This window comes from Capricornis sumatraensis, chromosome 1, assembly GCF_032405125.1.
Source record: "Capricornis sumatraensis isolate serow.1 chromosome 1, serow.2, whole genome shotgun sequence".
Classification (NCBI taxonomy): domain Eukaryota; kingdom Metazoa; phylum Chordata; class Mammalia; order Artiodactyla; family Bovidae; genus Capricornis; species Capricornis sumatraensis.
The window spans coordinates 231,314,696-231,327,364 of NC_091069.1; the positions used below are offsets into that span (position 1 = coordinate 231,314,696).

The 12,669-nt window shown below is 41.6% G+C and overlaps 1 protein-coding gene across 1 annotated transcript in view; it reads left to right on the forward strand.

Moving 5' to 3' along the window:
* The window catches only part of SLC9A9 (solute carrier family 9 member A9), a 649,412-nt gene that overhangs the window by 222,244 nt on the left and 414,499 nt on the right, over positions 1-12,669 (forward strand). Inside the window, exon 6 of the mRNA XM_068974483.1 lies at positions 9,598-9,703. Coding sequence (XP_068830584.1) covers positions 9,598-9,703 — 106 coding nt within the window. The remainder of the gene's footprint in view (positions 1-9,597; positions 9,704-12,669) is intronic.

Below are 12,669 nucleotides of genomic sequence, written 5' to 3' on the forward strand. Positions count from 1 at the left end.
TAGATTATCTGGAACTATGTTTGACCATGTTTGAAATTAAGGAAAGGACGTGATTGTCAGTGTTTTTAATATGCATCTGTATGTTGAAGAAATAACCTCTGTCCACAAAGCACTTACATTCCAAAAAAGGACTTCAGTTCAGTTCAGTTCAGTCGCTCAGTCGTGTCCGACTCTTTGCGATCCCATGAATCGCAGCACGCCAGGCCTCCCTGTCCATCACCATCTCCCGGAGTTCATTCACTCAGACTTACGTCCATCGAGTGCATGATGCCATCCAGCCATCTCATCCTCTGTCGTCCCCTTCTCCTCCTGCCCCCAATCCCTCCCAGCATCAGAGTCTTTTCCAATGGTTAACTCCTCACATGAGGTGGCCAAAGTACTGGAATTTCAGCTTTAGCATCATTCCTTCCAAAGAAATCCCAGGGCTGATCTTCTTCAGAATGGACTGGTTGGATCTCCTCGTAGTCCAAGGGACTCTCAAGAGTCTTCTCCAACACCACAGTTCAAAAGCATCAATTCTTCAGCACTCAGCCTTCTTCACAGTCCAACTCTCACATCCATACATGACTACAGGAAAAACCATAGCCTTGACTAGATGGACCTTAGTTGGCAAAGTAATGTCTCTGCTTTTGAATATACTATCTAGGTTGGTCATAACGTTTCTTCCAAGGAGTAAGCATCTTTTAATTTCATGGCTGCAGTCACCATCTGCAGTGATTTTGGAGCCCAAAAAATAAAGTCTGACACTGTTTCCACTGCAAATACTTATGACAGAAATGTGATTCCAGAATGTGCTGTTTTAATTAATCTGAAAAGAATAATTTTCCCTCATGTAATAGTTATTAGAAATCCTCTGCATACATTCCAAAAGAATCAGTTGGTTATTGTGTGGCAAAAGTTATTTAGAGCTAGGGAGCCTTTCTCAACAGGAATCCAACAAGAGAATTAAATTCCACTGAAAATGATTTGAGGAACTATTTTCTCATTTCTCTCAGAGACGATGCTTCACAAGTATCATTCTGGCTGCACAGGATGTAAATGGATTCATTACACACAACAAATGTCTTTGGACAAAGGTTCTCAAGCTTTTTGGTGTCACAACCGTTTTAAAATTCTTCAGAATTAGGAAGGACCTCAAGGAATCTTTTGTTTGTGGGTGTTATATCTATCATCATTTACCATGTTAGAATTTAAATTTTTTAAATTTAAATTTGTAATTTCATTGGTCTATTTAAAATAATAATCATGAACAATTTATATGCTAAATGACATTTTTATAAAAACTGAATTTATTTTCAAAACAAAAAATTTACTGGGGAGAATGGCACATCTTTGCAAGTCCCCTTCCTGTGTGGTGTGACAGAAGACAGCTGGATTCTCACACTGGTTTCTGAATTCAGCTGCACTAACACATCATATAACCTCTAAGTTCCACTCTACACAGATAAAATAACAAGAATGAAAAATGCAAGTAACTCTGTCATAGTATTCTGAGATAGTTTTGACCTGGGGAATCGTCTTGAATAAGTCTCAGGAACTTGCAGGTGTCCCTGGACCAGACTTTGAAACTATTGCCCTGGGGCACTGGAGCTTATTTCTCCCAAGTATCTCTAGGGGAAAGGGCTGTAATGATGTGCTAACATGTGGTATTTTCTCTACCACGAACTCAGTACCAAAATAACATATATTGATGGCCAAAATAAAATTGAAATGTTTTAGGGCTAAATCATTCATGATGGTCTGTGTAACTTCTAATTTACAATATTGTTTAGTTGCTAAGACGTGTCCAACTCTTTTGTGACACCATGGGCCTATAGCCCACCAGGCTCCTCTGTCCATGGGATTTCCCAGGCAAGAATACTGGATTGGGTTGCTATTTCCTTCTCGAAGGGATCTTCCCCATCCAGGGATTGAACCTTCACTCCTGCACTTCAGGAAGATTCTTTTACCGCAGAGCCAAATTACCTCAATGAAATAACATCTAGTGGTTAACTTTCTAGATCTGGCATTGTTTCTCTGACCTATTTCAGAAGGGTTAGGATTTCTAGTTGTATTTCTAGGATATGACTGGCAAAGCTTGATCAGCAAAACTAGTACACTGATTCTCTGCCAAGCCTTCACTGAGAAGATTGAAGCTCAAACTAATTTCAGTATTCCAGCATACTAGAATATCTCAGCTATTTTGGAGCCTCTCCTTGTAATCTCACTATGTACAATATTTCAGAAAAGTGGCAAGAGTTATAGGAGAATTTCTTATATACGAATTATAGGAGGGGGAAAATAATCCCACATTTTCCCAGTAATCACTTTTGTAAATAGAAATTTCTGCCTTGTTTATGAGGCTACCAGGGTTCTCCACCTGTCAGCCTGACAAGGTTCCACTGCACAAGCCAGAGACTTTTTGATTCTCCATGTGTCAGGGACAAGTGTCATACATACTGATTTGCACAGAAAACCATGGAGAGCTCTCTCCAGGGAGAGCCAGCATTTTGACATGGCTGAGTGATGACTTAGAGCAACGGGGTAGGAACTATTGTGTGATGCTGTCCACAGACCCAGGCAGAGCTTGTGCAGGTTGCTGAGAGTCCCTGTATTAAAATAGCATTTGAAATTTAAATTCCTTGTAAAACACCAAGAAAATATGGGTCAGAGAGCTGTTAATGGAGCTCTAGTGAAGGAACTGTCACTAAATCACCCTGAAGACTTAGAAGTGACTGAAAGAGCATTAGGAAAGAGGTTAGTTCAAAAGATAGTAATAAAAAAAAAGTAAGACATTATTTAAGTCAATACACTGAAGTACCAAATGGGGTAAGGTAGTCATTATCTGAATTTTTATCTCTAGTTATGGTTATTGCTTTTGAGATGAGAAAATATGAGTTCTGATGCTGTAATAGGGTTCTCTTCTTTTTCCTTTATTTTCAACTTTTCTTTCTGCTTATTCTGTTCAATCTGTATTAAATTAGAAATTGAAGAGAAAGCCTTCATTGGCTTTCTACTCCACAGGCTCCCCTTTATCACCAGCTTCCCAGAAGCACCATCCACACCACTGCCTCATTCGTTCTCCCAAGACCCCTCCCTGTTTGACTACTGAAACTATAACATATTCTCAGAAAATAGTTGAATCATTATTGTCATTCACTGAACCACTATTATCTCTAATAATTCAATGGCATGTCTCAACCATCCACTGCTCTTACATGGGAGTAGGTGTGTGTGTGTGTCTGTGTGTGTGTGTGTGCATATTTGAGCATAAGATTATATATGCTTGCATGCCTTACTACCAGTTCAGGAGACAAAACAGATTTTTCTCTAGCTAAAAAGTCAAGTATGGGGAAGGAACCCCAAACCCCAAGCTGAGCGTTGAAACTCACCACTAAGTGATGAGAACTAAAGTATGACAAAGGCAAGCATGGCACAATTCCTTGGTAAAATCAGAGGTTAAAGAAATCAGATTGTATCTTCTGCTCTTCCTCTCCACATGGTGTCTGGAATGTTCTCCTCAGACTATCCCAAGCAGTCTGATCAAACTATACATGGCTCTTCAGCCGAGCCTCGGACCTGGGTTTTCTTTAAAACCCAGCAAGGTGCGAACGGAGTCAGTGTGAGCATGTCTACAGCTGTTCCAAGAGGTTCTCTCTTGGGAAGAGGCGCCATGAGAGTCTTGGACATTGTGTGTGAGACAGCCCTGCCAGCGAGCTAATTACATGCATTTTTCAAAGCTCTCATCTCAGCAGTGAGAGTGGGTGGCTAATTTCCTGACTCACCTATTCAACTCATTTGTGGTCCCAGCAAATACTCCCTCTTGTAAGACACACCACCTTGTTTTATTTCAAAGCTGTTCCATTTCTTCACAGGGTAGATAGGAATGCCCAAAGTAATAGCTTGCTCTTTGTGTGGGACAGCATTTATGCAGTGGAATTCAGTTCTTTGTGCAAAAGGAATTGTGGGAATGTCAGAACAGTTTTGTACAAAACTGGATATTTAGTTAAAAGCCTGTCCCTCCAAAGGCCCAAAGCTCTCACTGGAGAGATTTAGAGTCCATCCTAGCATAGGGTAGACTTCATAAGTGGGGAGGTGGGGAAAGAAACCCAGGGCTTTACCTCCCTATTTGTGAGCCCAGGAAACTCATGTGCCTGGGAGTGCAGACAAGCTGCAAGTCATCTTCAAAACTTGGAAATACAAATAAGGAGCTACAGAGACTAAAGTCCATATTAGTAGAACTTCCATGATAGAATTTTTTAACTTAAGAATAACTTTCCACCAACAGTGTAAGAAGTTTCCCTTTTCTTTACACTCTCACCTGCACTTACTGTTAGATTTTTCGATGATGGCCACTCTGACCAGAATGAGGTGATACCCCATTGTAGTTTTGATTGGCATTTCTCTAATAATTAGTTATGTTGAGCATCTTTTCATGTACCTGTTGGCCATCTGTCTTTTCTGGAGAAATGTTTATGTAGGTCTTTTGCTCATTCTTTTTATTGGGTTGTTGGGGTTTTTTGATACTGAGCTCCATGTGCTATTTGTATATTTTGGAGATTAATTGATGCAGCCACTGTGGAGATCAGTATGAAGGTTCCTTAAAAAACTAAACAGGTAACAACAACGACAAAAAACTAGACATAGAACTACCATGTGCCCCAGCAATCATACTACTGGGCATATACCCTGAGAGAACCACAACTCAAAAGACACACATACTCCAATGTTCGTTGCAGCATTATTTACAATAGTCAGGACATGGAAGCAACTTAGATGCCCATCGACAGATGAATGGATAAAGAAGATGTGGTAACTGTATACAATGGAATATTCAGTTCAGTTCAGTCACTCAGTCGTGTCTGACTCTTTGCGACCCGATGAATTGCAGCACGCCAGGCCTCCCTGTCCATCACCAACTCCCGGAGTTCACTCAGACTCACGTCCATCGAGTCTGTGATGCCATCCAGCCATCTCATCCTCTGTGGTCCCCTTCTCCTCCTGCCCCCAATCCCTCCCAGCATCAGAGTCTTTTCCAATGAGTTAACTCTTCCCATGAGGTGGCCAAAGTACTGGAGTTTCACCTTCAGCATCATTCCCTCCAAATAAATCCCAGGGCTGATCTCCTTCAGAATGGACTGGTTGGATCTCCTTGCAGTCCAAGGGATTCTCAAGAGTCTTCTCCAACACCACAGTTCAAAAGCATCAATTTTTCGGCGCTCAGCTTTCTTCACAGTCCAACTCTCACATCCATACATGACCACAGGAAAAACCATAGCCTTGATTAGACGGACCTTTGTTGGCAAAGTAATGTCTCTGCTTTTGAATATACTATTTAGGTTGGTCATAACTTTTCTTCCAAGGAGTAAGCATGTTTTAATTTCATGGCTGCAGTCACCATCTGCAGTGATTTTGGAGCCCAAAAAAATAAAGTCTGACACTGTTTCTACTGTTTCCACATCTATTTCCCATGAAGTGATGGGACCAGATGCCATGATCTTCGTTTTTTGAATGTTGAGCTTTAAGCCAACTTTTCACTCTCCTCTTTCACTTTCATCAAGAGGCTTTTTAGTTCCTCTTCACTTTCTGCCATAAGGGTGGTGTCATCTGCATATCTGAGGTTATTGATATTTCTCCCGGCAATCTTTATTCCAGCTTGTGTTTCTTCTAGTCCAGCGTTTCTCATGATGTACTCTGCATAGAAGTTAAATAAGCAGAGTGACCATATACAGCCTTGACGTACTCCTTTTCCTATTTGGAACCAGTCTGTTGTTCCATGTCCAGTTCTGACTGTTGCTTCCTGACCTGCATACAGATTTCTCAAGAGGCAGGTCAGGTGGTCTGGTATTCCCTTCTCTTTCAGAATTTCCCACAGTTTATTGTGATCCACACAGTCAAAGGCTTTGGCATAGTCAATAAAGCAGAAATAGATATTGCTCAGCCATAAAAAGGAATGAAATTGAGTCAATTTTAGTGTGTGGATGAACCTAGAGCCTGCGATACAGAGTGAAGTAAGTTAGAAAGAGAAAAACAAATTTCATATATTAACACATATATATGGAATCTAGTAAAATGGTACCGATGAATCGATTTTCAGGTCAGAAATAGAGATACAGACATAGAGAACAGACTTGTAGACACAACGGGAAGGAGAGGGTGGGATGAATTGAGACAGTAGATTACCATATATGCACTACCATGCATAAAATAGACAGTGGGGGGTGCTCTGTGGTACAGGGAGCTCAGCTCAGTGCTCTGTGATGACTTGAGGGGTAGGGTGGGGGTGGGGGTGGGAGGGAAGCTAAAGGGGGGGGATATATGTATACATATGGCTGATTCACGTTGCTGTTCAGCAGAAACTAACCCAACATTATAAAGCAATTATATTCCAATAAAAATTATAGTTTTACTTTTATTCCGCACAAAATTCTGGTGAAAGGAAAATGTTGGTAATTCAAGCTCCCAGTTGTGGACTTCCCTGGTGGTCCAGTTGCTACAACCCTTTACTTCCAAGGCAGGGGGCACAGTTCAATCCCTTGTCAGGAAACTAAGACCCCACATGCCTATGGTGTGCCGAAAAAAGAGAAAAATAAAACTCCCAACTGAAGCCTTTTGGTTTTGACTCAGTTCAGGATCTTGACTCTATCCTATCAGGAGAAAGAGGTTACTTAGCAGAGATAATCGTCTGTCCCCTCCCACCACCACCTGCAAAGGCTCAGAGGTGGTACAAATGTGAACAGCTACACACTAGTAGACGGTACTTCTCTGCTGTTCTATCATGATTAAGGATCTTTTCATCTAGAATAATGAAATCGACTCTATGCCTAGTAAAATGGAATCTGGCTAATTGTCATGCTGATTCATGACAATTTGTATTTGTTTGTATTTCATTTGTATCTGTTGTCTCTTTACCCTAAAGCTAGTTGTTGAGTTCAATACTCCTTCCCCTAGGATAATCTTTAGTAAATAAAAATCTATTCATGATGGATGTGGTTTTCAGCCAACTTGCTCATGCTTAGGATCAGGTTTTGCAAATATCCTACATGTATATTTCATGTTTCTTTTTCTCCAGGTATCCCTTCTGTGAGTATCTCCCAAGGATCTCTCATGAACTCTCTTCTGTTACTATATACTTCACCCAGGCAATCTCAGCCACTCCTGTGGCTTTATGTTCTACCTACATGCTTATTACCCTTAAATTCTTTCTTCTGCTTTAACTCTGTATGGTTACAACCTTAAAAAAAATTTTTTTTAATTTATCTTTTGCTGTGCTGGGTCTTCATTGCTATGCAGGTTACTCTCTAGTTGTGGTGTGAAGGCTTCTCACCATGGTGACTTCTCTTGGGGAGCACAGGCTCTAAGGCACTTGAACTTTAGGAGCTGTGACTCCCAGACTCTGGAGTGCAAGCTCCGTTAACTGTGGCACAGGGGCAAAGTTGCTTAGCGGCATGTGGGAATTTCCCAGACCAGGGATGAAACCCATGTCCCATCCATTGGCAGGTGGATTCTTTACCGCTGAGCCACCAGGGAAGCCTCTAGCGATAGCCTTTTACTTCTAGCTTTCTTATTGAAATTTCCATTTGAAATTCCATCTGCCTACTTAAGTCAACATATCAAAAACCAAACTTGCAAAATTCCCTGTCTACAAATTTCTCTTATGCAGCCCATTTACTGCCTGCCCAGGGCTGAGACCCAAGTCTTGCTGTCTCTCAAGCACTGAGACCTACCAGTTCTTCATCCCAAATATATCATGGGTATTATCGCCTCTGCTCTATCCTCCCTGACATTATCTTTTCACTCACTAAAGCTTACCGTAGTCTAGCAACATGCTAGGGGTTAGTGACCCAGAGGGAAGGTGAGAACCAGTGAGTAAGTAAAATACAAAGCCCTGTGGTCACTGACCTATGAGAGCCCACGGTGGTGGATGTTCAGGGAAAAGCAGGATGTACAAGAGTTGAGCCTGAATCTAGAACTCTTCCAGTCTTGATACAACTCATCTCTTGCCAGAACATTCAGGAAAGCTTCCAGCCGCATGTCCATTCTGTCCTCTACCCTGCTGCCTAAACTTTAAATCAAGCTGTGTCACTCTGTCACTAAAACCCTCCCATTATGGCAGGACAAGTGCCAAACTTTTTGACCCTACTTACAAAACAGTCCAACTGAGCTTTTTTTTTTTTTTCTCCCTAGCACTCTTTTAGACAACACAGTTATTGACCTTACAGTGCATGAAATAGGAAAGGAAAGAACAGAAGTGAAAATGCCCATTCTGCCTTAAAAATTTACCATCAGTATCATTTTCAACCACCCTCTTTTACCCTTTGGCAGTCCACTCAGGGGATCATTCTCCTAATGATAGCTGTTCACACTTTGCATGACTGTTTCAAATATCAAAATACTGAATAGTTTTGATGAACGCAGTTAATCAGTGTGTGATTATTCACTGCCCAGGTATATGCCCAGAGGCTCTGTACAACTATACGGTATATAGGAGCCATGAAGCAGACTGCTGAAAATGAACCCTTAGGCCCCACTCTTAGGAACATTGGGTCCATCTGTATAGCTGAGTGTGATCTTGAGAGAATGAGAGCCAGGTGCCAACCACCTCTCCCTTCACAGGAATAAGCCACTGCAACAACCTTCATTCATTCACTCTCTCAGTCGTTCACACATCAAACACTTCTTGAGCATGTGCCAAGAGCTCACAGTCTTTTCCATGATATGTTCTGTGATCCCAAATTCTGGGATCAAAAAGGAGTTACCCAGGTCTTTACTGAGGGATCAGAGGGCTGGGGGAAAACTTGAGAAGCTTTTAAAGACTGAATAAAGGTTTGGGGTTTTTTGTAGCAAAAAGTGTGTGTGTGTGTGTGTGTGTGTGTGTGTGTGGGTGGGTGGGTGGGTGGGTGTGTGTATGTACTTAAGGAAGGAGAATGGTAGCATCTGGATGAGAAACAGATAGCTGCCCTGCTAAAGTGAACCCACATGCCAAGGTAGTTAGAAAATGACACACTGTGTTCAGGAAATTCTGACAAGTTCAGTGTGGCTGCTGCTGCTGAGTCACTTCAGTCGTGTCCGACTCTGTGCGACCCCATAGACGGCAGCCCACCAGGCTCCCCGGTCCCTGGGATTCTCCAGGCAAGAACACTGGAGTGGGTTGCCATTTCCTTCTCCAGTGCATGAAAGTGAAAAGTGAAAGGGAAGTCGCTCAGTCGTGTCCGACTCTTGGCAACCCCATGGACTGCAGCCCACCAGGCTCCTCCGCCCATGGGATTTTCCAGGCTAGGGTACTGGAGTGGGGTGCCATCGCCTTCTCCATCAGTGTGGCTAGAGAGCAGGGGCAGGGAGTGCAGACAGAGATGCTGGAAGGCAAACAGTGCACAGATTATAGAAGGCTCGTACCAACGAGCTCAAGCTTTCTCTTTAAGCAGTGGGGAGCCCAGAGAAATCTTAAGCAGGGGAGTGACAGATGAGGTTGATTTTGGTTAAAGGTTCAGTATGTACATATCAATGGATTTGAGAAGATGAACATTTAATGAGTGCTTTGTACAGGTGACCACAGCCAAAGACAAGTCTATGGCCGCATCCCAGCTAACGTTGCATATTTGTGTGTGTCTCCCCTAGTGACGGTGCTGGCCATTTTCCATGAACTGCACGTCGACCCTGACCTGTACACACTCTTGTTTGGGGAGAGTGTGTTGAACGATGCAGTCGCCATAGTCCTTACATAGTAAGTACCAGAACTTGGCCTGTGTTTCTTTGACCAAGTGAAAGTTGCTTCAAATATGGTGATAATTCCTAAGGGCTTTAATAGTATCTTTTCTCTTATATCATAGAGACAAAGGCAATTTCTAGCTTTTAAGGAATAATTACCAATGAAGAGCTCCAATAATGTGTACATTTCATTGTACATTTAATTTCTAACACTATTAATAAGTTTCATGTTTCCAGTCTATGATAAAATACTACTCAGAGGGTAACACTTTTGTTTCTTAGTGTATATGTTTACCTGATTCACTTAGGGTTCCTAAAATGCACATAAATAAGCTTTCTTCATTTTAAATCAGTATCATTTAATTTTTTCCAGTCATTTTCCAGATAATAGACTAATAGAAACCATTGTATTTATAAGAATTTTGGCAAATCAGAGATAGAAGTTGAGAGTCATAAATCTCTATTTATCAATGCAAATGTCACGCATTATAGGAATACACACATTCTAAAATCATCCACGTGATAAGTAAAACTGATGAAGCTTCTGCTAAGAGGTAATCTAATTTTCCTTTCATACTGGAGGAATTTTCATTTCAGGATGAGAATTAGTGCTCTCCTCACCTCCCCTTCAGGCACTCACCATTTATATTTAATAAATGCCATTTTGGTGGCTTTCACTATGTCAAAGGTCTCTTCTTGGTTTTAGATTAAGACTAACATTTTGGGCAACTGTCAAATACTCTAAAGGAAAGTAGCCATCTAATAATTAACTGTGACAACAAGATTCAATCCAGGGTGCTAATTACTTCGAATGCATTTGAATATATATTGCAAACTAAAAGAATTTTTCAAAGTCAGACCTCACAGAGAAGTCTAGGAAACAGCAGAGCTGCACCTCTCTTTTTTTCTGCCAGCTGACATTTCTCAAGGCTGCCACCCCAAAGTTACCACTGCATTCAGCAACGCTCAGAAAAGAGTCAAAAAAACCCTTATATTTCACCTGGCTCCCAAGAAGTGCTTTTCCTGCTTTTAAGGAAACTATCAGTGAGTCCAAATTAAGAGCAAAAGCCATGGCACATTCACAAATGCCAAAGGATGCTTTTAAAGAAACACCAAGAACAGTTCATTAAAACATCAGGAATCTCTGTCCAAGAAATACTAGTATTAAGGGAACATTTGGAGTAAAACTTGTTTAAAATCTGCTGAGTCTCTCATCTTCACTTCCTGAACTGCCAAGTTGTAAAAGGCCAAGCAAAGCGAAATCACTAAAGCACAAATGAGCTTGGGAAAGAATTGTGCAGCTACAACCAAGGAAAGGTTTGGCCTTTCTGCTTTCAGCACGACCATTCACAGTAGTTTTCCATTAAAAATGCAGACTCCAAGGATGAATGTTGATGCTGCTGAGCACAAGCCTGGAGGACATTCGGAACAATCCATTTAATATTGCCTTGGGTCAATAGGTGGTTATTAACTGGCAGCGCATTTTCTACTCCCCTACCTGTCCATTGCATGTCATAATAAAATGTGTTTCTCACCATATCAGGATCCCTTCCTTTCTAGGCACCACACACTTGCCATTCTAACCAAAATCTTGTGCTTCCCAGCTTTGACATTTCAGGTATTGTACAGAGTGACCCCAGTGAGTTTTAACTTTTAAATAAAGCTAATTCTAAATTAGGAGTTCTTGACATGGACACTGCCACACATTGAAATCTGCAGGCTCGCTCTTCCACCCAGTGCGTGCGGATTCCATCGGCCCCTCGCGGGAGCTCTTCTGAGCATTAATGCACAGCTGTTCCCCTGCATCGACAAGGGACTGGTTCCAGGCCGCCTGTGGATACCAAAATCCACGGGTGCTCAAGTCCCTTATATGAAATGGCATAGTACAGCCAACCCTTTCCACCCGCCAGCTCCCTGTCTGCAGAGTCAGCTAACTAACCTCAGATTGTTCGATGAGGAACCTGCAAATTCAGCGGGCCACTTGTACTTAGGTTACGCTGGGTCTGGACTCTGTCCACCTCTGCTGTCTATTAATTACTTCTTCTCTCACCTTGCACAATTCTCCATGTGTTTCAGTCTTCACTTTTCTCACATGCGTCTTAAACTTAGTTTACAGCCCATATGACAATCTCATTTTATACATCTACTTACCCACACATTCCCTCTCCTTTTAATGCTGCATCCCCACCCTCTCTCTTCCAACTATCTTCTTTTTACCTTGCAGAGCACTACTAAAAAGTTTTCCATGACCTTCAGACCAGAAATTCAACATTTGTCTCTCCATTTTTCTCTTCCTTCACTCTAAACTTCATATAGTGCCCAGTCAAGTCTCTGACTTGTAACCTATGCTTTTCTTTACCGGCACACAGCTCCTATTTTTGGCTCATCAGGTCTTTGACCACATACCTCAGACTCCTCCTCTGGGAACCACTAGCCCACACGCTAAGACCCTACCCTTCCTTTCTACGTGCCTCTAATTCTCTGCCAGCTCAGCAGTGCACTCAGGTTTACATGTATATTTGCTTCTCTAGATAGTAACGTCTGAGGATGGAGTCTTTGCACTTGAAACATACATTAAAAGAGAAAATGAAAATCTCTTTTGTATTTTCCCTTTCTGAGTTCCATCTTTGTGTGGTTTTGAAGTTTAAGAAGAGAGAGAGAGTTTTTTATTGTATCATGGAAAAGAAAAGACACATTTTGATGTGAAATCAAGTATTGTAAAGGACCTAAATCATCGACCACGATGGCCTTTGCAGTGACTCTGGAGCCTGTTTGGAATGGTCATACACTTTCATTTACCTTTTCATCTTCCAACAGCAAATCTCCTTGTTTAAGTATCATCCTCTTAATATTTAAAAAAGTTTCATTGTTAGTTTTGTCACAATATTCTGTTCTAGCATTTCTCATTCAAATACAGAGTAATTTAGCCATATTTTAATTTAAATTGGGCTTGCCTGGTGACTCAGTGTTAAAGAATCTGCC